The following is a 27,336-nucleotide window of genomic DNA, read 5'->3' as shown; positions in this document are numbered from 1 at the left end:
TTTACTTGAGTATTTCCATTTTCTGATACTACACACTTATTAAATTAGAATTTTTCGGCATTGTACTGGAGTTATTCCTTTGCATGCTTCCTTCTTTATACTTCCACCTCACCACATTTTGGAGGCACTACATTTATTTGATAACTTTAGTCACTAGTTACTTTGCAGGAACCTGCTGCATCAGAGCCAAAGCTTTACAATTCATTTGTTTTATTGGCTATCGAATTAAAAGAAAAAAAGGCTGATTCCCACAATCAGAAAAATGCTGCTGCTGCTATACACACGTCAATATACGTACAATTTACTTTCAGATCATCAATGCATAATATTATAAACAAAAGATGATATATTATTATACATTAAGATACCCAATAGTTAATGAAGCGGGTCAAATCAGCCCCATCCACATACTTAATTGATAAGTACATTAATGCATCGATATTTATGAAACAATGATAATATATTTTTCTGAAATGGGCCACTCTGCATAATGAGTTCTCATACGTGATGCTGCTTTAAGTGTATTTTGATGGTAAATTAAAATTTTGAATGCAGGACTTTCACTTGTAAAGTCCTGTTGCACTGTAGTATTGCTTCTTATACACAAGTAAAAGTTCTGACCACCACCTTCAGACACGCTGTTGTCCAGTGAGTAAACAGCCTCTTTCTTCTCCTCACTCGGTTGAAGTGAATCAGGCTCGGTGCTTCGCCACCATGCCAAGGCTTTCTGTGCGATATCCTCATTTGACTCGTTGCCTCATTTCCTCTCATCTCATTTTTCATCAGTCATTCATGTGCATATACACTGTGCAGTCCATTTTTAGTGGGTTTTTCCCCCCCCCTCTCCTCTCAATAATGAAACAGGTGCCTAATGGGGAGATGTTATTTACGCGCTGATTATGAAAAATATCTGTGCCAGATATCCGTGCTTGTAATTACCAATTTAATTGGCGTACAGCCAAAATTGTCAGCGCTGTTTGATGAATTGCTTTTAGACGAGCTGAAAGCTGGAAGGCAGAAAAGGTCACATGCAGATGGTTAAGGGAAACATATATTTAATTATATTTTATAATCTGGATCATCATCACTCTCCCCTCAAACAGTACACATTAAAAAGATGGAATCGTAATATTAAATGTATTTACACTGGATGTGACTGAAACAAATAACTGCATGTTGAATGTTAAAGTGCTGCTACTGTACCACATGGTATTTGGTATTTCAATTTAGATTCATGGGCATTTTTTGTTTTGGCTTATTTAGACTTTTGTAAGATTCATTTTCAGAAAACGTGTAATACAAAAAAAGATGAGATGAGAGAATATAGCAGAAAACAACTATGTGCTATATAAAGATATAGTGGAGTTTGTTGCTTTGCAGATGTTGAAATTGCTAAATGTCCTTGAATGTTGTGTGTGCCTTTAAGAAAAGAGAGTTATTTCTGAGTTGTAAAGAATAAAAGTATTCCTGAAGAGTCAAACTACGTAGCATAGTATAACAGACTTTTAACCATGACCCTGTGTTTATATTCAATTCAAAAGTCTTGAAAATGCTAAAGCTGAAGGTGATACATCATCTCTTGCACCTCATCACAAATCCTCTCTTCTCCTCTGTTCTCTTTTGTAGGTACCATCTGAGTAGGAGGTGGCAACACAAGACCAAATGCCATGGATGTATTAAATTTCACCTACTGGAATGCCTCCGAAGGCAATGACACAGAAGTTGTGGAAGAGAAAGAGAGCGCCTACAAGACTGTGGAGGTGGTGTTCATCGTGTTGGTGGCCGGCTCCCTCAGTTTGGTCACAGTTATTGGAAATATCCTGGTCATGCTTTCCATCAAAGTTAATCGGAACTTACAGACTGTCAACAACTATTTTTTATTCAGCCTCGCATGTGCTGACCTAATTATTGGACTGTGCTCTATGAACTTGTACACAGTCTACATAGTGATCGGGTACTGGCCTCTGGGGCCGGTGGTGTGTGACCTGTGGTTAGCCTTGGACTACGTTGTCAGCAATGCATCTGTCATGAATCTTCTCATCATAAGCTTTGACAGATATTTCTGTGTCACCAAGCCCCTCAGCTACCCTGTCAAAAGGACCACCAAGATGGCAGGAATGATGATTGCTGCAGCCTGGGTCCTGTCTTTCATCCTCTGGGCACCAGCCATCCTCTTCTGGCAGTTCATTGTTGGTGGGCGGACAGTGCCTGAAAGGGAGTGCTACATCCAGTTCTTCTCTAATGCCGCAGTCACTTTTGGCACCGCCATTGCCGCCTTTTACCTGCCTGTCATCATCATGATTCAGCTGTACTGGCAGATCTCCAGAGCGAGCAAGAGCCGCGTGAAGAAGGATAACCGCAAGCCATCGGGCGCCAATCCAGAGCCCCTGTCGCCCGGCCAGAGGAGGAACAACACACCAAAACCCAACAATAACAACGTACCAGGGGAAGACACAGGACATTCCCAGTGCCAGAATGCTGAGGATGGAGCTAACCAGCATGATGGAAAACTGCAAAATGGCAAAGGACCTTCCTCGACCACTGCCGAGGGAGAAACTGAAGGCGACGACATGGCGAAGGAGAACTGCACTCCGGGAGAAGAGAAGGAGAGCTCCAATGATTCAACATCCGGCAGCGTGGCTGCGTCCAATCAGAAAGAGGATGAGGCGGTACCCTCTACCGCGAACTCCAGCGCAGAGACGAGCCAGCCACTGCCGCGCCAGCGAGCCAAGGCAGGGGGCTCCAAGCTGACCTGCATCAAGATCAAGACGAAATCGCCCAAGGGTGACTGCTACACACCGTCCAACGCCACCGTAGAGATCGTCCCGGCCACAGAGCGGCAGAACCACGTTGCGCGGAAGATTGTGAAGATGACAAAGCAACCTCCCAACAAGAAGAAGAAAGCGCCGCCGTCACGGGAGAAAAAAGTGACCCGCACCATAATGGCCATCCTGGTAGCTTTTGTAGCCACCTGGACTCCTTATAATGTGATGGTGCTTATTAACACCTTCTGCTCCAGCTGCATCCCCAACACAGTGTGGACTATTGGCTACTGGCTGTGCTACATCAACAGCACCATCAACCCGGCCTGCTACGCTCTGTGCAACGTCACATTTAAAAAGACATTCAAACATCTTCTCCTCTGCCAGTATAAAAACATTAGGTCAGCCAGATAAATATGGGTCACTTATGAGAAAGAGTTGCCAGTGTGTGTGTTTGTGTGTGTGTGTGTGTGTGTGTGTGTGTGTGTGTGTGTGTGTGTGTGTGCCATCCGTGTGTGTGTGTGTGTGTGTGTGTGTTAGCGTGTCTGTGAAAGAGGTGTGTGAGCATGACAAAGACCGCAAGAGCACATTTTGAATTGCTTTTAAATCATTTTATCATTTCTTTTTTTCAATTTCTCTCTCAATAACCGGTTGTAGCACTTTACACGAGTTCAAATGATGCCAGTTGCGTCGAGATGTGTTGTGCAGAAGCAGCATAGATAAGGAGGGTTGTGAAAAATTCAGATTCATTCAGTGTTGTGAGCCGAAAAAAAAAAAATTAAATAAAAGAGCGAGGTTGTAAAGCAGGGAGCACTTAGGAGTGACACTGAGCTGATAAAAAATGGAAAAAACAACAACAACAACAACAAAAAAAAGATAAAGAGCGGCGGAGGATCTGTGCTGTACGAAGACACAAGAAAACTTCAAAATGGGAAAATAGGGCTGTCTGAATTTACAAACCTCAGAAGTTTGAAGTTCAGTGAAGATACCTGTAGATAACTGTACATATCAGTGTATACTCAATATTTATGTGAGTGCACACTTGGGTGTGTGCTGGCTCGGAGTATGTGCGTACACCCATGTGTGCCCCTCTGCCTGCCTTCTTTCTATCCGTCTGTGATCCTCATCATGGCACTTCCAACCAGCAACATGTAGAGTAAAGTGGGGCAGCTTGTGTTAGATTGCCTCCGAAATGGTCACATCAGGGTCGGATGCGATTCCCATCTACCCATGAGCCCCTGTGGGAATGAGTTACCATTAATACATAATAGGTATATAAATATATTAACGCCGCACTTGTCAACTTGCCAAGCAGTGGCAAGAAATCATCGAGGACTTAAAGAATCAGTTCAGCCAAATCACAAAAAAACATTTTCTCACTTCCCTCTACTGGCGGTTTTACTTGGCCAGGTACTGAAATATGAGTTTTTTGGCCTCCACTCCAAAACAATGGAGGTGATTACAATTTTGCATATGCAAGCTTTGCAGAAGTGATGTGCTTTTTTGTAATTTTCATGAACTCTTTTGCAGAATGTTGACCTATTTTGTACCATAAAATAGAAAAACATTCACCCGACATATAAACACAAACTCAGTCGCTAATTTGAACCATTCAAATCAATCAACAATCCCACTAGACAAAGCTACAATTAGCTTAGCTTAGCAAAAATACTGTGAGCATCTAACACGTTAAATCTCCTTTATTTAATGCGAACAAAAACAAAAACCAAGTTCTGGTTTTACAAGTTTTTTATGTGTGAGACTATTTTTAAATTTTTTGTTTATTTTATTTTTTTCGGTTGGTTGCAATCATTTCCTAAAGTCTTGTCGTCACTGTGTGGAAGTCACTGCCCCCGGCCAAGAAATAGTCCCTCACATAACCTCCGTAAAAACCACAACTTGTTTTGACATTTTGGATTTTTATCAAAGAAAACTCACTAAATACAACCTGCCATGTGTCATTTTAAAGGATAACCAAAAAGCTCCACATAAATACTTCGTAAATATGCTTATCCTCTGTCTTGGTGAGGCCAGGATACATTTAGCTTAGCTTAGCAGAAATACTGTCAGCGTCTAACATCTTATATTTCCTCCATCTGCGTACAAAGTCAAAATTGAAAAAGTGTTTTTATGTGTGGTACTATTTTTTGTTAGGGAGTAAAAAAATCCTGAAGTCTTGTAGTCGCTGCACCCGGCCAAGAAATAGTCCCTCACGTGACCCGTGTAAAAACCATATCTTTCTGATTTTTATCAGAGAAAACTCGATGAATATAACCTGCAATGTATCATCATAAAAGAATAACCAAATAGCTCGAAGACCACACAAGAGTTATGACTCAACACAAAAAGAAAACGTGGCCTGTGATTGTTCAGTCGCACTCTTTGATTCGCCAGCCGCTCTTATCGCATCGCATCACGTCAGCTTTCACAACCGCTGACGAGGTGTTTGATGTATGTTTCATGGCAAAGATGTTGCTGTGAAGATGTTAAAGTTATTCACGACTGCGAGGATCCGTCCTACTCCTCGAGTGAAACAGGTGGCCGGAGCTCAGAGCTGTGGGAAGGCATTGTGTGGTGTGTGTTTTTTGATTTGATCTTTGGTGTGTGTGGATGAGTGGGAGACGTCACTCGATCTTGCTGATTCGTGGATTGATGAGTGTGTACTGTACGTACTGTACTGACGATGTGAAAACCTGGGTGTGTGTGAGAGAGTGTGTGTGTGTGGATTATCTTGTGTGAGGTGCTTGTGGGTATATGTGCCGACGTGTGTGTTCGCTCCAGGAGTGGAGTTTACTTCTGATCACAGGTTGCGACCTCGTGATTTAAACAAGGGCTAATTTTGCGTCTTCGCCGTACACATTTTGTAACCCATCTCCTTCTTTATTTAAAAAAAAAAAATTAACAAGTTATTTAATTCTATGTAAATCATTAAAGTAATAAATAGTTGTGCTCATTTTAATTACAATAGAAATGAGAAAATATCAATTTACTGTAAGACGTGTTCTGTGTACTCATGCATGTCATCCATCATTTCAACCTATTAGACAATCCTCAGTTACATTAATGTATGCTGCTGTAGGAGTTGATGAATATGCATGAGCGTTTGCCATCAGGAGGCTGCCACGGTTGCTGGTAGGGGGGCACGGCGCGGTATTACGCCCGCAAACCGAGCAGCTCCTCGAGGCTGTCTCCTTAAAGAGAGATCTGGGACAGATGCTATAATGAAAACTCACCATGAGGCTGATCAGATTACGGGACAATGTGGAACACCTACATTTGAGATTAAAGATTGCCCATTACACGCTCAGCTTGTGCTCACTTGCTGCGCGCCCATTGCCCCACTTAGTGCTCCACTCAGCCCTGATCCTGTTATAGTCTCTACCTCATATACGAGGTCATGAATGTAATGTAAATATCACGTATACATTCATTAACTTGCTCTACCATTCATTTCTTTCCTCCGCTTGTTATAGCCTCCCTTCCTGCCGTATCTCAGCTCCTTTATGTGCAGAGACACCGCAGGATAAACATCCTTTCACTTGCTTTTCAAATTTCAGAGTTACAGAAATAAATCACATTTTTTGCATTGAGCCAGCACGCTGACATTTACATTTCTTTGCTCGCAACCTCAAGCAATACGGTGAAATGCTATTTAAACATGCCAGGAGCAAACCTCAGGATGCATCTCCAGCGTGTAGCCGTACGTCAGTGGTGAAAGGATCCTTAACTTGAATTAAAATTGCAATATCACAACGTAAAAAGACAAAACAAATCCAGCATTCAGAATTTTACTCGACATGTTAATTTACCGCTCACATGGTCTGTAGCTCCGGCGAAGTCTCGGTATTATACTCGAAGACTACAGTATTTATCACTGTAGGAAATTGTGATCACTCGTAATATGTTGAACAGCAGTATAGCTGTGCTGTGATTTCAGTTTATGTACAGCCACAGAGAATCTTTTACTTTATCTTAATGAGCTGCAAATGTGTATTTATGCATCTAACACGTGCAGAAAATGGGCTGAAGAACAGACACTTCGCTAAAAAACCAAACAGAAAAACAATAATTCAAGAAAAGTTTAAGCAAATATGGCAGAAATATTTTGGTTCCAGCCCCCTAAATGTGAATTTTTGTCCGTTTTCGCTGTTTGTTTGACTGTTGACAGTGAAATAGACCGAGGTATTTGCAAATTGTACTCTTCTGTACATGCTGAATATTCAGGATTTTATCATTGATTTGTTATTACTGAGGGATAATAATTAAGCAGCTAGCGATGCATCATGTGGTGAGCTTGTAAAATGCCTAATATGAAAAATATACTATGAACTAACTAGCTGCTGTCAAAATAAGTAAAAGGTACTTTACTTTCTTCTTAAATGCGGCAGTAAAGCTATAAAGTATTCAAGTGAATGTGCTTTCCACCACTGCTGCACATACATGGATGGTCCGTGTTGATCTATCCGAGCAGTTTAAGCAGGAACTGAGGCATCCATCCAAGTTCAACATCCAACCATCCGTCACGGTGATAAATCGAGCCACGTCTGTCTGACATCTGTCACACATCTCAGTAGTGGGTAAAGAGCCGTCCGGAATATCTGATTAATCTGTGCTAAGCTGTCGTTTGAGTGATACCAGCAGGAGAGTAAGTGGCTCGCAGCTCAAGCCGAGGTCCAGGGGTCCCGGTTTGAGCTGCTGCTTGGGTGTTTGATGGAAGGTGATGGCAGTTTATCACCTCCCGGAGCTGGGAGATGGCCCGGGATGGATCTAAAAAAAAAAAAAACAGTGCTGCTCACTGCAGTTATCACCGCGCCCGGCACTTCAAACACCAGGAGCAAAGTTCTCATAAACCGTTTTACTCCCCCCCCCCCTTGCTCCTGTTGCCAAGTAGTTGAGCAGACGAGAACAAAACAACCTTCTTGTATCAGCCCCTTTGTGAGGCGGGGAGAGTGGATGATGTGAGAGAACGTGGGCATGCGATAGAACGTGAAAGCGTCGCTGGGTGACAGTGAAAGAGAACGGCTGTCACGCATGGGAGGGAGAAAAAGCGACTGATAGCCCCCAAGGTGTACACTCTGTACGTTTGAAACAGATAAGCTTGCCTTTGTAGTCATGGTTACAGGAGGTTGAGAGAGAGGGGGGGAGAAGGAAGGGGGGGAAGGATGGGAGGGTTGTCAATGACAAAATCCACAGCGAGAGGATCACGCTGCATGTGGAACCATGTTTGGAGAAGTCACAGCCGTTCTGGGCGGGTCAGCCAAGGGTTCTGCTGCAGGAATTTGAGCGTCCCAGACGAAACCTGCCGCCTGGTGTAAACACAGTGTGATGCGGCGCTGTTTACCATCCCTCCTGTGCTTTTATTGCATCTCATTCCCATGTTGTGCAAACACGATCCACCGTCCCCTCGCTTCGAGGGTTATTATGACCTTCCCATCTCCATGAGTTCATTGTAACACATCAGTGCTCGTGAGCATATATTCTGATGTTCATCCGTCCTAGTATGACTAGCATAAACATTGTCTCAATTGTAAGTCAACAGATCATAATGTGCCGTCAGAGCTAGCTGGGCTCCTCTTCATACGGCTTATGTCAAAGGGCTAAACTCCTTTTACGGAGTACATGTGACATGAAACGTTTATCAGAGACGACTTCAAAAATCTAAGGTTTCTCTGGCTTCGCTCGTGCTGAGAGTAATCTCTGCGGTCTCGTGCAGCCATGCAGAAAAGAAAAAGACGCAGCAGCACGTGTGCACGCTGCGAGATTTTTATCGGGAAAAACACATATATATCGCCAGATTGTACGGAGCAATTTGAAGTGCCTTATCCAGAGTGACATAAACAAATTGCTCCTTTATCGTAAAACCTGTTGTATCATATGTGCGTGTGTGCTGGAAGGTGTGTATGGTGCTACATGTAAAGGAGACGTATTATGCTCATTTTCAGGTTTATAATTTTATTTTGGGTTACCACTGCTAAAAGAAAAGTTTACTCCTCCTGAGTACCCGGTCTGCTCTGATTGGTCAGCTCAAACATGCCTGAGCCAGCACCACTCACCTTGTCTCCGGTCCGCTCGGTTGTGTGTTTTCAGCTTCAAGTAATCTTCACTTCTAAAGTAAATATCGGCGTGGATTATTCAAGTGTGCGATATGGTGACGTAGTGTGATGTCACAAGGTCATGGGATTATAGGCGGGGCTACTGACGAGGCGTTCAGGAGCAGTGTTTTCCGTGGGTAAGAGGAGCTCCTGTTGGTGCAGGCTTTGGGATTTTTAAGTTTCAAGGCCTTTTACATGCACAAGGAAAATAACGGGAAAAAAGCATAATAGGTCTCCTTTAACAGCATGTTATTCAGCCTCCCGAATGAACTTTTTTACTTTTTTTCTGGTGAGGATGTTGTTTTCCTCGGCTCTGAGCTCCCATTACTATAATTTCCATCTTAACAGTCACTGCATGATTGCAGTAGGCGATGAGAGTTTGGACTGAACAATCTAAAATCATCATCCCGATGCCTTCTGAAATAATCAACAACTGTACAGTACACACTCACGGCAGTGACATATTTCAATATATCCTGAAGGCACAGCGGGCTGTTTTGGTTGATTTTCCATCGAGTATGTGTTTGTGTGTTTGTGTCGGGTGTGTGCATTCACAGTTGTCATATGGGAAATTGTGCTTTGCTGTGCAAACCCTGCGTGTCTGCCATTACATCGAGATCAGCTCTGTCGTTTGAGTGTAAGTGTGGGTGTGGGTGTGCGTGTGCATGCGGCTTGCATGTGTGCAGCGTTTTATTTTTCTCTGCATGAAGACATCCGATTGGACAAAATATCACGGCACACATCAGGGAAGATGCACACGGTGTGATTGTCTATCTCTCTGTCATCACTCCTTCCTCTTTCAACAGTCTTTCAATAGCAACAGGCTTCCAAAGACTCACTTAGACACAGCTTTGCGTGGTACTGGAACACATATAAATACATTATATTGTACATTTTCTATCACATTTTATAAAAATCTGTTTATCATTGTACAAAGTACAGATGTGAGTATTGCAAAATTAGAATATGATCCGTGTACAGACAGAGTTTCTTCTTCTTGGTTTGAGATTAAAAATGTTGTTTAAAATCCATAAGAATATGAATAGCTTGGTTTATGGAAGAGTTTCAAAGAGAATATGATTATAAAAGTAGAAGGTATAAATATATATGTGCATTTCTGGGGGCACGATGGACGGATGAAATGGATTCCTGCCTTGCAAAATGAGCGACCGGATCCAAACTTCTGAACTCGGGAGCATCGTTCCAGGGGATTTCAAGAGTGACTTTTTGCAGCCAGAGAGGTATATGAAAAAAATAAAAGAGCAAACCTGGAAGACCTAGAGGTGGACAAAAGCTAAGCCTAGTTTCAATGTGACCCAGAGGCCCGGAGGGAAGGGCTTCATTTCGATTTTTCACCTGTAAATTCATAAGGCTTCACACTCACCTTGGCAAAGAAGCTGGCCCGTCTGCTATATTACTGGACACACTTTATAACTTTTGCAATTTTAACATCCTGGGGAAAAAGATGTTTCTCTTTTTTTTTTTTTTTTCCTCTTTTTCTTTTTTTCTTTTTTCGTGGAGCAACCAAAGCGTTGAGCTGTTTGACCCGATCTGAACTTGCGGGGTCGTGTGGATTTAAAACGAAATCAGCAAACAAACAAAAAAAAAAACAACAAAAAAAAAGAACAAAAAAACTCAGTAGCCTGCTGCAAGTGTTAAATGTACATACGAGTGTTCATTTTTCATTTGATTCTGTATGTAGATGTTCATTGTGTATCACTCACTGTGGCTTGTGGCTTCTCTTGCAATAGGAAAAATACATTTAAGAGTCTATTGTTTGCATTGTATATATCTATATAATACATTATATGTAATTGGGATGTGGTACATTTGCAATGTACATACACGTCTTTAATAGCTACTATCTGAATGTCCCCCCTCCCCCTCTCCCAAGAGTCCCTCATTTATTCTCCTCCCCCCCCTCCCCCCACTATGATACTTCCTGTACAGTAACAATGGTATTGATTTTTCCTTTTTGATGCGTTCTTGATTGATTATTTGTTCTGGACAATGAAATCTGAGTGTTACTATCACTGGCCACCTACAACACTGTAAGATGAACTGCGTCAAGTGGTTGCATTGTGCCATATTCTCTCAGAATGAAATTCAAATAAATATATATCAAAATGTGTTTGAAAGGTTCAAGAGAGTTTTTGACTGTCGGGACTGTCGATGGATGACGTGACAGCGACGTCTCTCGATCGCCCCCTGGTGGTTGGCTGTGATGCAGGTCATAAATCCTGCCCTCCTCCATGTTAGCAGATGGGACCAGCCCATCTTCATGCCCGGTCAGTGGTCCAGTGCTGCTACGTTTGACGCTGTAGTTACCCCTCTCACATCCAAAAGTCCAAGTCAGGGGTCGGTTGAGGTGGTTGGATGGGTCACACACTGGGCTTTTCCACCTAACCAAGTATTTTTGGTGCCAAATGTAATCAGCTAGTCTCCTTGCCTTAACCTAACCAAGTCGTTTTCTTGTCTAATTGGATGTTGGATATGAAGTTTTGTTGCTAGCTCGACCTCGGAGCCCTCCATGTGCAAAACCAATGCTAGTTGTGGAGAGCGTCATAGTCTGAAATTTAAGGCCACTGACCAAGCTACCGTATTTGACAAGTTGGGAAAGAGAACTTGTAGAATGAGAAATGAGACATTACAAGTTACATGACAAGTTACATGACAAGTAAGTACGTAAATGACGGCACATCACTAATGTGACTTACTCAACAATAATTCATGTTGAATGGGTCACGAGCCGAACTAAAAATGTATTTCAGGTAGTTCATTTCACACTTACGTATGTCAAGTGTCAATATTTCTGATCCTTTTGGTTTTAATTAGTTATTTGATGCAATAAGAGGGGGTGTGACGTCATGATCAACAGCTTGAGCAGGCGGATGTATGGGCAGGAACTCCATACTGTGGCTCCACCACCCGATTACTGCTGCCCAGACTGTGTCTCCAAACGATTTCACAAACGCAGTATGGCAATTGCATTGTCCACCTACTGTATATATGTCAGTGGATGAGATGCACAACGTCAAAGAGAAACATGCCTCTAAGTGTATTTTTTATTCATTTTTATTTTCAGAAACTTAACAGGACACAAAGGGGAATGTTAAATCCAACTGAGGATTACAATACTGAGCACTTTAATTTTTTATTTATTTCTTTTTTTTTACAGCCAAGAGCTGGAGAATACAAATCAGTGGGTATAAATTGAGGTACAACAGAGCAGCAGGAGGAAAAACAAACTAAAAACAGTAACCGCTTTGCACACTTGGACGATATCTAATTCATGCAGCCCCCCCCCCCCCCCCCAGGAAAGAACAAGCTTTACGTTTATTCTCACAAGAAATAAAAGGAGAAATATCATAGCACAGAGTAAATGGGGTAAAGTCTGACCATTAACTTGAGCCCAGAGTGCAAAATGCATAACTTTAGATTTTTTGCTCAAATTAATTAAGAATGTTTAGAACAAACAGCTTCATTAAGTCGGGGCATGGACCAAAGACTTTTCCAAATTAAGAGTTAGGCTATGCAGCTGTATCACAAATCCTATCCAATTGGTTCTGAAGAAAATAATCCTAGAAGTAACATCATTAGGTAAGAACGCTAGTACACAGATCTCTTCCATATTCATTATTCGTCCCCTATGGCTGAGTATTATATCTTCTATCGCAACATACGAGTTGTTTCTTATCAGGTGCTAGAAAGAAGAAAAAGTAAAACATCTCTAAAAGTCTTATTTCCACTGGTTTTTGTAAAAGCTCTATAGGCTCCCTACGGTCAACCTACAGGACATATAAAGAGGAACCGTGTTGACAACAGGGCAGTGGACGTCTTCTCTTCCACCCTCTTCTTCCTCCCTCCTCGGTGCAAACAAACCTCGTCAGTCCATTTGGGCGCGCTCTCGCTTCTTGCCTTCCTTCTTCTGCTTCTTTGCATCTGCAAAAAGCACACCAGAGACAAAAAAAAAAAAAAGTTACAACCCTCAGTGTTTACTCAGACATTTTTCTCTCTGCCCGGGGTGATGTTTTTTGAAAAATAAACAAATCCCATTGTGTCCATGAAGAGCACAGATGCTCCGCTTCAGATTGCAATAATCAACCGTAGGACTTTTTAATTAGTTTTTATTTGCCAGAGTGCAGGTTTAGTGCCGTGACACTGTATGCGGTCCCTCCTCCCGCTCTCTCCTGGGGATTGATTTGGTGGCTGTGTCTGTGCCCCATGAAAAACCAGCTTTATCAACTTCCCGCAAGAGTGCATTGGTACCTGGCAGCCATGACAGAAGCCACAGTCCACGGCTTCCCCTTTTCTGCTTTGCGGCCTCTCCGCTCTGGTGAACCGGAAGAGAGCACAACCTGCAGCGATTTGGCTACCTAGCTCCTGGCTAGCTGTTTGTTGGACTGTCAATCACCCGAGCTATTTCTGTGTATTTGCTGGTCTGTATGCATGCGTGTCCGTCTCACCCGCCACCGTCTCTTCGCGTCTTTTTTTCCTCTTCTGAACATATGCCTGTTATAGATACGGTTTACATGGAAATCAACGTTTTTGAAAGAGCTTTTCGTCGTGAAATGAGATGATTCCCGGCCAAATAGGCCCCTTTTCATGGGAGGCAGTTCGAACATTTGCAGCAGGGAAAACACAGCTGTATAAATTAACTATGGTTGGATTCCATTTCAGGGTCCTGGTGTTTAATTTATGGCTCTCAGCATAAGGACGTGCTCCGTTTCAGTTGTTTTGTCTTTCACTACCAGTCTGCACAGAGGCTCAAATCAAAACTCTGCCACACTTGTTATAGGAAATCACACCATATGTTATTGTAAGGTTCAGTAACAGTGGCCGTGATGTGGTTTTATATTATTTTTTACATTAAAGATAAGCTATTATAAATTACAGAGTTGGGTTATAACTCACATTTGTATTCATGTTTCTAAATCGACGTCCAGACCAAATTTTTAGCTGGTTTTTCTCACGAGTGATGCGAGTGAAGTTAATCATTTAATAACATGCATCATTGTGTGGATGCCCTTTCTGCCGGCGTGATGGGGAAAAAAAAGGAAAAAACCTCTGGAGTATTCATGAGAAACTTTCTTGAACTAACGACACAGTAGTTGTGATTTCGTCTGAGCCCAGCTTTAGTCATTAGTTTGTAATACTAAGTCATTATTTCAAGATAAGTAAGTCATTATTTCACGAATGTTTTTAATCATAATGACTGTGATGATTTTTTCATCACATTGCCGAGAAGAGCTTCCATGTCATCGCGCTAATTAGTTCAGCATCAGAGCTCTTTAAATGTTTCACCACAGAAACATCAAACTGCTGCTGCAACACCAGATTGTCTTTTCGATCTGATATCTGTGGTGGATGTGGTGACGTCAGACCATCTGACTTCCTCAAAAATATCAGCGTGTGTTTCCAACTTTGACAAAGCACCCTTTGCGGCAGTCGGCTTGTGTTTACGAGCCTACAGCTAGCACCAGCAACCGCAAGTTGATGGTGAGCTTATTCACTTGCTTACCAAAAAAGGTGAAAATCAGAACAAGTCTGGTCATATTGACAGCTACAGCCATATGAAATGAGTGTAAGTCAGTTCTGTGAGATAACTAATGTGGGGAACCTGCTCTACGAGGCTTTGGGTAACGAGACAACGTCACTTTCGCGTCTGTTGGGTTTGTGGTCTTTCTAATTTTGTATTTTCACAGTCTTATACCTTCAACAGTTTTATTAAAAACTGTAACAGGATCAAAAATTGTCTTTCGCATTAACTGACATACATATTTTTTCATGGTGGCCCAATGGAAGGGGAGGGACTTCGCCTATGTTTCAAAAAATTGTGAATATACCCACTATTTTTTGTTTTTTTCAGTGTGTTTGATCATCTTTTTCAAAATATATGCATCTGTTTGTATTCCTCAACACTTGGCACTACTAATCTTCCCCCTGTAAGCGGTGTTTTCTAGCAACCTTTTCAGCTTGTGACGTGTTGAACAGAGGTATCATCCCGAGCTAATCCACACCTCTTTTGTTTGGGCCATGTACCTAATCCAAATCAAGTTCCCACACTAAATATAAATCCTCCCACGTCGCTTTTATTTAGATTTCACAACTCGACCAGCTTTATATAAATGGAGATTTGTGTCAAACGAGAAATAAAAAACCAGCGCATAGTTTCATAGCGGTGCCATTTCAGAGGCAAACTACTATAAAATTGCATTATCAAAGCAGATTCGATTAACACGCCTGAAAAAATCCAATAACAGATAAGTAATGAATGGAAAACAGCATCTTGGTGCATCTCGAAAGAAATGAAAGTGTGATAATATATGAAAAGACTGTCAATACTTAAATCCTGCATTAGTTTTTAGTGTGAATGGATTATCTTGAGAGGACACATCCACGACTCACAAATCCTCTAATGACTTGCCGGCAAGTAGCTCTGAACAGTGGAAAGGTGTCGAGTTTCAGCCTTTTTAACATTCTGCATGTGCGCTGAAAGGAAAACTTCTTAGAAATCTGTTCTTGTCATCTCGGTCGCAAACTTCAACGGGCATTAAAGATTTTGAGGTGCAAAGCACTCTCGCCCATGCAAATACAGATATTGCTCTTCCAATTCCTTCTGTTTTTCGCTGTTTTCATTTGTTTTAATATTTCTCTCCCTTCTTCTGTTTTTCCTACCTCCCTCCTGGTGTTTTTGTCAGCACATTCTGCTCTCCTGGGAGAGAGATGGAGGAAAAGGATTCACTCTCGCCCTGTTGTATCTGCTCCATATGTGAGATGGGGACTCTCATACCAGGAGTGCTTTCTGCTGCATTTGCACATTACATGCCGCCACTCGCTCGCTCTCCTCTCTGCTTCTGACACAGACTCATAATCAGTCCTGTTTCTGTCTCCTCCAGCTCAAAGCTGCCCTGAGCTCAAACCACAGTGGGGAATGTATCGGGCCAAAACTGAGTTAACGGCAAAATTAAGTGTGCGCTGAATATATTTGACACTTAAAGTAACTAATATCCGACACAAAAACATATTAAGACGGAGTCGCAGCAACAAAGATTAATTTAATCTAAGATTAGTTCTAATCAGAATTTGGCATATTATCCAGGTTTAAAGTGAGTAAATCCAGATTTAAGAAATAAGCAGAGCTCTGTTGCACATTTAAAAACTAATCTCCATTTAGTTTAATTCCGAACTTAAACAAAATTAATCCCAGTTCAATCAACATGGAGATGCTTGCTTACCCACAGTCAAAAAGGAAATAAACTGAGAATAAATGTGCCTCCTGTCAGGAGCTAAGGCAGAAACCACACAGCTGCTATTCCTTAACAAAACCTTATATAAAAAGTTAGCTCTACGCATGTTGGCTCAGCAGAGGCTCTGGTTTCTAACTCTGGTAACAATTCAGTAGACAGTGGAGCTGTGCGGGCCAAACTTGTCCCCATCCACCTTCTCGAAACATCTGGTGGCAAGCAATCCAAGGCCACCAGGAGTTGGAGCACAGCTGCATTTCTTTCAGGTCCATGTTTGACAGTTGGTTCAATCTTCGCTTTCGGCTCCAGCTCGATTGAAACTTAATTGGGTTGAGTCCGTCTCTTAGCTTTATTCAAGGAAGTTAATTATTTTTGTTCAATCTATCCCCAAGGAGCAGCCGTTTTATATTACGCTTCCTCAGATGTCAGTTTAAATGCTGCATCGTAGTTTTTACGGTTTTGGTGCAATAGAATTAAATTTGAATTAAGATTTAGAGTAAACATTAAACTGAGGTTTAAATATAAACTTTCTTAATTTAAGCTCATTTTAAATGTTTGATGCAACATCAGTGAAGGTTTGGGTTTCATTTTAAATTCTTGTTGGTGCAGCCAAACCTAAATTACATCTCCATCTCAATTAGCTGCAACATCAGAACACTGCACACCACATGAATAACCCAATAATATATAATAATAATAATAATAATAATAATAATAATAATAATAATAAATAATACAGCAATGACAAGGGCCATTGACCATTAAGTACTTTTACTTTTTATACTTTAGGTATTACTAAGATAATGTCAAATGTATTTTTATTTGTAATGGAGCAATTAATAATTAATTAAATATCTACAGTAAAACTTCTTCTATCTCTACATTGTTTTTACCATATAGGCCTATACATATATAATTACGTCACCCTATATTGGAATTAGAGTGAAGCCACCAGCTATCAATGTCCTAACCTTCTCTTTCTACGTTAATTTACTGTCATTTCTTGACTGTCATCTGTCTAATTACAGAATTAATGCCCCCAAAAATATTTTTTTTCTTTTTAAATATGTAATAAAAAATAAAAAAAGTCATATTTGCAGCAAACTGCATTAAAAGCTGTCACAAGGAGACAGCCACTTACACATTTAATACAAGAGAGGTGTTTTAATCTCAATTATAGGATTCATATACTCATTTATTATACTAATAAATTAGTTGGAACAAAAAAAAAAAGTACTGCATTTTCCTTCCACTTTGTCATTAAATCCCAAAAATGTCTTTGGATAATTTCAAGGAGGTCATCAGACGGAGATTGATGGTGTGTCAGGTATATTTAAGGTCGGACAAATCAGCCTAAAAAGACATAACCTGGCGTGAGGGCACGTAGTTTGGCTGGCCAGCCTGAAAACTTTCAACCTCCCTGTCTTAAATTTACAGTTTCTGCAATTACTGTCAGCCTTTGTGTCACAGAAATATGGAGTGAGTGTAATAATATTACACTCAGTGTGTCTCTGAATGAATGTCTTTGATTAAAATTCGTTTAAACCCCAGAACACCGCCTGTCCGTCCAGAAACAATAGCACAAACAAAAACGGCTCGGACCAAATTCAGACACGCCAGAAATATCTCAACAGAGCCTTTTGTTGAGCCTGAAATCAACTCTGGCGTCCAAACACTCCCTCACGCAGCTTCTCACTCCTGTTCTGCTCAAAAGAGAAGGCGGGGACCTTGAGGTTTCTACAGGCATTCATAATGTTTCATTTCTGTCACTCTTTGTTCTCTCTTTCGCTCCGCAGGGTCTGTGTTTCACCTGGGCTAGACAGCAAAGACACGCAACTCTGAATCTCAGATCGCTCCCAAGGCGCCTCTTAGCATTGTCTCCTCCAGAATCTGCAAATGACAGATGCTACCTCCGTCACAGGAACCTGCCGCAGTCAGGGGAAACCTATCTCCCATACCCAAGGTGGCTGTTCAGAATTGCAGATTCGGCCAGGCAGATCTCTGCTCCCAGCCGGGGGGGTTAGATAGCCTCCCCTCTCTCCATCTCAGTCACTCCGAAGCCAAACATTTATGGTTTTTTTTTTGGTTTTTTTCCATAAGCCCTCTGATCCCGCTGCTGTGGACTGTATCTCTGCCATCCCCTGACACAGAAAGGCATCCACAGTTTCCCTTCCCGTACACACCTCATTGTGCACAGCAGCCCCTCTTTCTTTTTCCCAGTAACCTCTCTGCTTCCCAGGGCTTATCTTCCAACTGGCAGACATGGGAAATCGCACCGCACATCCTGCAATCACATGGCGAGGTCTCTCTTCCCGACTGTCTCCCTTCATCTTGGCCACTGTCAACCTCGCACCGCTTCTCTGTTGCCCACAGCTCTCACACCTCTTAGGCTGTCACTCCACATCCACACATCTGGCCTTCATTGGAATGGATGTGCGCAGGTACGCAGGTACACATGGCTGGAAACCAAACACATTTTCCCCTTTGCATTCACACACGTCCACAGGAATGCACCTGAATATATACATTTTAATTTGCATTTCATAACGTTAAAAATGAATCTTCACATCGATACTTTTGCATAATGGAGCGTGATGGATTACATTTGCGAAGCAGAATAATCAAAGTGTAATGTGAATGCATTCATGCATCTTCTACAGGTATTTACATTTTGATTTTACACTTTTATTTAGGTTTTTCCTGAATTTCTACGCTGTACAATAGCACCTGAAAGGATCTAGTGATTAAGTTAATCAGTTCGGTGTCAGGTTCTTTATATTTACATAAATAACATTTGATAACAAGATAGCAAAAGCAAAGGTTTAGGCTCAGTCATGATAGCTGACGTGGTGCTTTCAAGTTCTTTTAGTGAAAATATAGTGTAAACTACAATGACACCCAGTAGAGCGCATACCTCCTCCAAGGCCCAACACTCCCCTTTTGTACTCCACCACCTAAATATGCATGATTTTTTTCATCAACATCTCTACATTATTCCCTATAAGAAATTGAAGAAAATGACAAAAACACCCTGTAACAAAGTTAAATAAAGTGAGAAAAAACTCCAGGACCACCACCAAAAGTTAATGGGGTCCATTCTAGGCCGGGGCCCATCCTCCATCCAAGTTTCGTAGAAATGTGTTCAGTAGTTTTTGTGTAATCCTGATCACAAACCAACAAACCAACCAACAAACTGACACGTGTGAAGACATAATCTCCTTGGCAAGTGAGAACTGATATTAAGTGATGGACCGACCACTGAAAACCCTGGCGGGGAGATGTCATTGCGAATGATAACAAAGTTGTTGGTTATATAAAAACTTGTGTGACTCTACAACAGCAAGAAAACTAGGAATTCAGCCTTGTAGTGACACATGGACGCCTCTGGCTGCAGCAGGTAGGTGTGACATCGTAGCACAAACTCAATACTTCAGCTTACATTACCCGTGTCAGGCTTGAGTCGAGTTCAGGTCAGAAGAAGAAGTCATTTGTAACGGACAAGAGTGATAATTCAAGAGGTCTTTATCATTTTAGCATAACCGTGTCATTATTGGGCATTTGCTGAAACGACGGCTGCTGTTGTTTTGCCTTGAAACACTGAATTTTTAAGTTGACTTTACTTTAAAAAAGTCAGGAAGTAAAGTAAAGTATATTTAATTTAAGTTGTAAGAGCTAAAAAGTTTTAACACCTTAAAATTATTAGTCTACTTGGTCATTTTGAGGTAATAGTTTCCTCGATTTTTTTCAAATTAAAGTCACTTATTTACAGTGAAAATGAATCATCTCACAAAATAAATGAAAAAAAAAATCACCCACACTTCTACACACCTTCCTACTATAAATCCATACATCCCTGTATGTTTAACAGTGGCGTCCGGTACCATATATTCACAGGAAAACATGGAAGAACACTGATAGCGAGTACAGTAGCTCCTCAAGAAACTTCCTGTCAACAATGCATTAATGATTCACTACCGAGAGAAAAGTTTAACAGATTCCTTCCGCTGAAAGCCAAACAGACAAGCAGACAGATGTGTTACAGCTGCAGCAAACCGTCTCAGAAGTGCTCACATTGTCTTACGTCAATACGAACCGCACCTGACTGGCCGTTCGATCGGAGTGACGTTAAGGTTAAGCAAACTCCGCGTGCAAACCTTGTGTGCACACATGTCATCTGCTGAGCGTGATAAGGGCGCAGTTTACGACCGTTGGCAGCGATTCTGCACTCATTATAATCCTGTTTGGACAATGGGACATCCACAGTGGGTCAGTTACATCCTTGTTTACATAATTAACAAAAGGGCACGGACTCACTTGGAACGGATCGGGCGCTTTCTTATCGGCAGCTTTACACCCATCTCTCCGAGAGGATGATAATATATTCTCCATGCGTCCACATTAATGCTCTCCGATGACTTCGAATCTTGCGCCAACTTGAGTTTTTTTCCCCCGATGTCTGGCCATTTCCATAGATTGTGGGAAGTGTAGGAGCAGAACGAGCTCCCCGGCTTTGACGTGAGTGAAGCAAAAGCTTAAAAGCATGTAATTACAGCTGAATAGTGAGTTAACCTATTCACCCCTGCTTTAACACTGTCACTCACAGCTTCAACTTAGCACTTAAGTAGGTTGGATTTCCATCACGCCGGTGGTGGATTGACTGTGAATGTGAATTAGAGCTGGATTTGCCTGAGAAAAAAGAAAAAAATCATTTGCCGTTTAGCAATGATGCAATCAGCCTGACATCTGCCACGAGACAAGATACGTCAAACTTACACGGTAATTATCACAAAGAGGATAGCGGAGGTTCAAAATACACCTTGATGTATACCGACGCTAATTTATCATCATTAAAATGAAACGCAGGAACCTTTATTTCAGGTTTTGACCTGCGCTGTTGCAGCTGAAACACGGCGATCTTCCAAAAACGGCACAGAAATACACAAGCTTGTCAGGAGGAACATCAGCAGTTCGGCTGAAGAAACAGAGACACAGAACTGGTAAACATCCCTTCAGCTATAGTTAATTAAACAAACCGACTGATCTAACATTCCCCGTAACTGTTTACAGTGATTCGACGGTGCGAGACAGAACTGGAACGATGCTTCTCCTAAATCACGAGTTTGTTTCTGCACGGGCCTCGCTTTTTGATCCAAGCCGACCGCATGACGCGGGATTTCTCTGGAAAGTAAATAACATTTCCGTCTTTTAAACAAGCTACCGTAGTACACATTGGGTGGTGTGTTTCAACAGTCCTGTCGAGATTAAAGTCCCTGAACAAGTCTCATAAAAGACTTGACTTTGTCTGGGCTGAATTGAATCAAGGTTTTAGTAAAAAAAACAGATATTTCATTCATTTGTTCAACAACTTTAGCTGGTTTAGAAGAAAAGGTCCTCTTCCTCGCACTCATAAAAGGGGTCAGAGCTCTCAAATGTGTTGACAAACTTCACATTGTTAAAGGAATTTTAGAAAATGACATATTTCCAAGGAGTTAGCGCTTACAGTGTCTATAAAAAGTATACACCCCCTTATTTTACATCATATATTTATAATTAATTGACAATACTTTGACATTAAAGGGTTTTTTTTGCAAATTCTTATCAAAATTATAAACTAATCATATATGATGTATGTGTACAGTAAGGAGTAAGACAAAGGAAGCCCTGAGTGCTTGAAGTGCCTGTTTAAAATTCACATATTGTTTATGCCTCTGAGACCGACCGGTAAAATGTATCTTCACCTGGTGATCCATCAACAGGACTTCAGCGTACCCCGCTGCTGCCCGCAGGCTCGGCGCGTCCAGCGAGAGTTACACTTTATCTAGCGATGATAAATTCCTCTCGGCTTACCTTGCAGCTTGGTCTTGGGGACTTTCCCACAGGGCTTGGTGGCTGTGACGGTGGTGGCGCAGGTCGCATCCATAAGCGCTCGCTTCAGCACGCCCGTCCTGTTCTTCTTGCCCGTCGCCAGATCGCACTCCCCCCAAGCCTGGAAGTCGTACTTGCATTCCCCTACAGCGCACACAAAGAAATCAGATACTTAATTAGACGCCTTTGTTTGGTGAAGTGGCTCCGAGGTGGCTTCGTACCGGGAGCGATCGAGCAGACACCCCGGTTAAAAAAAATGACACAATGCAGCGCCGATATTTGTTTTAAAAGACAGTCGCTCGCAATCAGTCATGGAAACAAGCCCCTTGAGGTTGAGGAGAATGGCTGTTTGATGAGCGGTTTTAATTTACTTGGCTATTGTCTCCTTTCTATCAATAGAAAGTGTCCGAGATTACAGAGTGAGCTTGTCACCAGACGCTCTTATTAACAACAAAATAGAAGGTGCTTTAACCTCTTTGCTAAGAGGAGCAGATGCTTCACAGCTCTGACCTTATATTTTCCTATATGATGAAGCCCGCTGACAGATGAATGTAATCAAAAACAGCCGGGCTCCTGTTCATCCTGGAAATAATGAACAGATACAATCTGAGCAGCGTGGAAGTGAAAGCACTCTCAGCAGCACCTCAAATAAATTTCACATACGTGTTTTCATTTGATATCAAATTTAACCCACCTTAAACTCAAGCCCCAGCGGATGCGAGATTGCTTCCGGGAAAATAGCAGCAGTGCTCGGTGTTTATTATAGAAATGTGTTTGAAGAAGCGCCATGTGTGTGCCCGCGAGTGTGTGTTTGTGTAACTGTATGTCCGTGTCTCTCATATCTCCCTCCATTATTTTGTTGCCACTCTAGCCGGGCTCCCTCGAGGCCGTGACACTCATTCCTCGGCTTCCTCTCACATGAAAGCGTCGGACCCTCTTGTCACTGCCTCCGAGATCCCAGGGTGCTCATCAGAGGAGGGGAGAGGGGAGAGAAGGGGTGAGGAGAGGAGGGACTGCGAGCGGAGAGAGGGGAGTGACAGGGCCATTGTTGCAAGAATCCTACAGGGACTTTCCGAGCATCCAACTTTAAAAACCCAGCGCCTCCATAATTTGTCTCCGAGAAAGAGAGAGAGGGCTTCCTCGCCGGCTCATGGGAGTTGGGCAGGCAGCCCACGTCCTCCTTTAAGGTGTCACATTCAAGGTGGCAAAGAAAAACTGGTTGTGCACGCCTACTCGTCAGTAGCCCTACATGCAACCTGAGCCCTGTACGTGCGATGAGATGTCAGATTGATTGGAAGAAGTTTGATCAAGAATCTTAAAATCAGGCAGCAGATATGTGTGTAGCGGTGGGTGAGCTGAAAATTGGGAATTCTAGTGAGATCATTTGCAATATTTTCAGGATGGAAAAGATGTCCACAAGACTGCAACAGCGCCAGTTTGTGCAAAGATGACACAGCTTTATTACTATAATGATCTCCCCGAAGGATTATGGGGTTGTAGGTTATGTTTTTAGTTTGTTTTTCTGTTTTTCAGCAGAATGATGGAAAAACTACTGGCCTGATTTCGTGAAAGTTAGTGGAAGGTAGCACGGGCCAAGTGAAAACTCATTGCATTTTGACACTGGTAGACACCTTTTGTCGCATGAGCTAACGCGGGAGCGAGTGTTTTTGCCAGGTGTTATGTGTCTGTCTTAAAAACTTGATGGGGTGCAGTTTAGTTTGATAAAATGAAGGCAGAGTTCGAAGGTGGGTGTCATCAGAGCGAGGGTGCTGGAAGGTGGGGGTAGGAAGAAGGAAAGAGGCCCTCTCCACAGCCCCGGCAGATCACTATAACCCAGATCAGATCCCTCCTTGTCAATCTGTCTGTCATGAAACTTTACAGGTGAGTCGCTTGGATCGAAATGAAGGCCGAGTTTGAAGATGCTCCCCCCCCCCCCACCTCCAGCAAACACTCTTTACGCCCCTGGACCAGACACATAATAAGAGTATAGCTTTTCAAATTTGTTGTCTCCTCGCCCAAGCTAATACAACACTGTTTCACCATATTTACAGACTCGTGAAAGCTCCTCCAAAATCCACTGAAGACGTCATAAAACTGTTCTGACAAACTGAGCAGCGCTTGTCATGACACGTGGACTGACTTTGATGTGTAGAACAGGTGATGTGGCCCTTCACTGAGGGATCTGGACTTCAAAGTGTTGAAGAAACAGATAAAATCTGTCAGATTTAATAGTGTTCCCTTTTCAACATCACTCCTGTTCCGGGCTTTGTACGCATTCACTGTGCGAATACTTCTATGGTCTATTGGACAGACGCCCATTAGCTGTAGCGCTGGTTACCCACATCACCTGCCGTACACTGTTGTCCTCTTTTTTTTTTGGGGTCACGCTTCTGGCAACCGCGACTCGACACTATTGTGCACATTTATTCTCTCCTCGCTTTGTTGTGTCGCACTCCTGTGAGTTACAAACCTATTTGGGCCATGTGCTGCAGACTGACTGTTAACCTAGTTTTCCCCTCATATTTTTAAGGATCTTTTGAGAGTTTAATATTGTGATCAGACGTAACAGTTTTGCCAAGCGGGATGCCAATTCTTTCTCCTGCAACGACTGGCAGTAATCCAAGGTTAGGCTGTTATACAAGGTTCCTCTAATAGTACATAAGGCCACATAATGTTTTTCCTTCATGCAATATGTTATGTACCAGTACTTAACCTACAACTCAAAATGGTCTTTACATCAATGGCAGACATTTTAAATGAGCAGTACCAGGATATGGCTGCCAGGGTTAGATTACAGGGTCTTTTCACACCAATTCTGACGCACTTTGCGTAGGCACCAAATGTTACAGTATTCATTTATTTATTCATTTGCAAAAATACCCAAAATGAAATAGACTCTGGCTCAGTCTGCAGCCTCTGCAACACATGAGGGGCTATTTTCTGTCGTTTCCCTCAAATATCTCTCTACGATTTAAAGGCCAGAGGCATGTGACTTATTGCCATGTCCCCAAAACTTTGGCTGCTATAATCTATATAGCCAGTTAGCAGCACCATTATTTCCTGCAGTGTGTTCATCACTCGTGACAGGCTCATTGCAGAGCACCAGGTTCCTGCCTGACAGGCCTTGCTGGGGGAGCGCAACTCCCCGAGGCTTGTCACTGTACGACGTTTCAGCTGTGAAGGGCTGCACAGTCTCAATCCCAAAAAAGCAAATGACAAAGCGGAATGATTATTCCTGTGTTTTCCATGACGATGCATCACGTCCGCAGCAGACATTTCTGTTGTACCTCTAATTAGCTTGCTTACTCATTCCTATTGTGAAAATGGGACCATTGTTCATTTGAGTGACAGGTCGGCATACATCATGGGGGAGGGGGGAGGGTGTGGGGTGGAGAGAGTTGGGAGCCATGCAACTGTACAAATAGAGGGAAGTTCTCCTGATCTTTCAGTGGTCATAGATTATTTACATGCTTTCCATAAGTAGATATTTAAAGGGACAGTTCACCCCAAAATGACCTTACCTGTAGTGCTATTTATCCATCTAGAGTGTTTTGATGCGAGTTGCTGGGTTTTCTTTCCAGAAATCATGACCTAGTTACCCAAGATAACCCACGAACCTCGGTATGAGCAGTCTCATGTAATAACTATTGTGTGCATCTCCTCATGGACGAGAGGCTCGAAGTCATGACAGCACGAGATGCCGTGGTGTTAGCTAGCTTAGACACTGTCACTGAGTAATTGCACGCTTCCTTCTGCCCGGTGATACAGAGTTGGACTATCACTTTGAGATTGGTAATAAGAAATACGTGGTGAATTCTCAACTGTCCTCCCTCACCTCCAAACTTCTTCTTCCAGTTGCAGGGGATCTTGCAGCGTTGGGTCTTGATGGTCTGCTTGCAGTCGGTGCCGGTGCGTGTTCCCTCCCTGGTACCCAGTCCACAGTCGCCTTCGTTGGCTACACACACACTCCACTGCCACTCCCCGCAGTCCGACTTGCGCTCCTTCTTTCCTACAGGACCAAAAACACACCAAGGTTTTCACCACAGTTGAAGTTAGAGACAGAGTTGTGGCCATGCGAGGATTTTTAAACAGGTCAGAATTTCTGACTTCAAGTTTGTTGCCTAAAAGTGTTGCGTTCTGTGTTTCAGGAGTCGAGTTTGAGGTCCGACGAGACACGATCGTCTTACATCAGCAGATCTGATTATATGAAACGTCTTCAAATTGTCGTCTTTGTGAAAAACAAGAAGTGGGAATTGCAACTTGCAGTGTTTACTGTGTGAAAGTATTTAGTCCCTCTTGGGCTTTTTCAAATTATTTCAGATGTAATGGGTTTAGGTGCTTGCGCTAATTTCCAATGCAAATGAACTTTTTCCCCTTGAATTTAAATGAGGATAAATCTTGTTTTCTTTACCCAAGTGGGAGTTATCTGACTTATTTTGCCTCCTTTGCAAGATATGGCTGTTTGTAACTCTCAAAGGAGACAAATTGCATTAGCCCCAAAGGCTTTTTTTTTTTTTTTAATCCATTTTTAAGAGTTGTGTCCGACTAAATAAGTTGTTAAAGGGACATCTTTCTCACAGTGCAGCCTTTTGGGGAGTGATGGCAGTGTACTGTATGTCACTTCATTGGAGAAACACATTGCTTCCCCATCACTAAAGAAAAGTCATACTTTGACATCAGGGGGAGCATCAGCTCCATTTTATGCATTTCTGTCTTCTTGGTATGTTAAACTTAATATTTAATATGGATTTCATTTCATACTAAACAGCATAGGGGTCTCGATAGATTAACTATATAACGCTATAGATTTTTCTATAGCTGATTAATCTTCCCTGAGCTTTATAAGATTCACCTTGTTTCTCTGCTTTGCCTCCTTCAGCTGCCATCACCGTTAGCATCAGGAGCGCCATCACGACCACTCGTGTCCACTGCTTCTGTCCATTCATTCTGAAAGAGAGACGAGACGTGAGAGAAGAACTCGTGACTTTTCTGAACTTGACGCATTGAGCTGTTTGTTGGAGGAAAAGAGAAAAAAGGCAATAATTGTCCTCCGAGACGAAGGAATAGCCTGGGGAATTCCCATTCCTCATCTGGTGTCGTTTCTACAGAGCCGGATTCCAATATCAACCTTTTGATTGTCTGCGCTGCCAGTACGCTGTCAGTCACCGCCGCGTTTGCTGTCAATCTCTGTGAAAGCTTGTCACTGGTAGATACAGCCGCCGTACAGGCTTGACTTGACAACGCTCAATACTCTCTGCCCCCCTGTGGTCCGGAGCAAGAGGTCTGACAGATTCAAAATTAGTATCGTGATCATCCTAATCATTTAGGAGAAAGTGTGTTAATTATTGTTTTATCGACAGAAAGGGACGC

At 42.3% G+C, this 27,336-nt stretch overlaps 2 protein-coding genes across 3 annotated transcripts in view; one reads left to right on the top strand and one right to left on the bottom strand.

Moving 5' to 3' along the window:
- The window catches only part of chrm2a (cholinergic receptor, muscarinic 2a), an 86,651-nt gene extending 75,666 nt beyond the window's left edge, over positions 1-10,985 (top strand). Inside the window, exon 3 of the mRNA XM_084346568.1 lies at positions 1,627-10,985. Coding sequence (XP_084202694.1) covers positions 1,668-3,176 — 1,509 coding nt within the window. The 5' untranslated portion in view covers positions 1,627-1,667 and the 3' untranslated portion in view covers positions 3,177-10,985. The remainder of the gene's footprint in view (positions 1-1,626) is intronic.
- A 928-nt stretch (positions 10,986-11,913) lies between these two features.
- The window catches only part of ptn (pleiotrophin), a 46,618-nt gene continuing 31,195 nt past the window's right edge, over positions 11,914-27,336 (bottom strand). For both annotated transcript variants that reach the window (XM_084346239.1, XM_084346238.1), the window contains 4 exons: positions 26,819-26,913; positions 25,802-25,975; positions 21,949-22,110; positions 11,914-12,796 (listed from right to left, as the gene is read on the bottom strand). In XM_084346239.1, the coding sequence (XP_084202365.1) occupies positions 12,741-12,796; positions 21,949-22,110; positions 25,802-25,975; positions 26,819-26,912 (486 nt within the window). In that variant the 5' untranslated portion in view covers position 26,913 and the 3' untranslated portion in view covers positions 11,914-12,740. Of the gene's footprint in view, positions 12,797-21,948; positions 22,111-25,801; positions 25,976-26,818; positions 26,914-27,336 lie in introns of those variants that run through there.

Source organism: Pagrus pagrus (assembly GCF_965226575.1).
Source record: "Pagrus pagrus genome assembly, chromosome: 23".
NCBI classification, from domain to species: domain Eukaryota; kingdom Metazoa; phylum Chordata; class Actinopteri; order Spariformes; family Sparidae; genus Pagrus; species Pagrus pagrus.
This window is presented reverse-complemented; position numbering and strand designations above follow the sequence as displayed.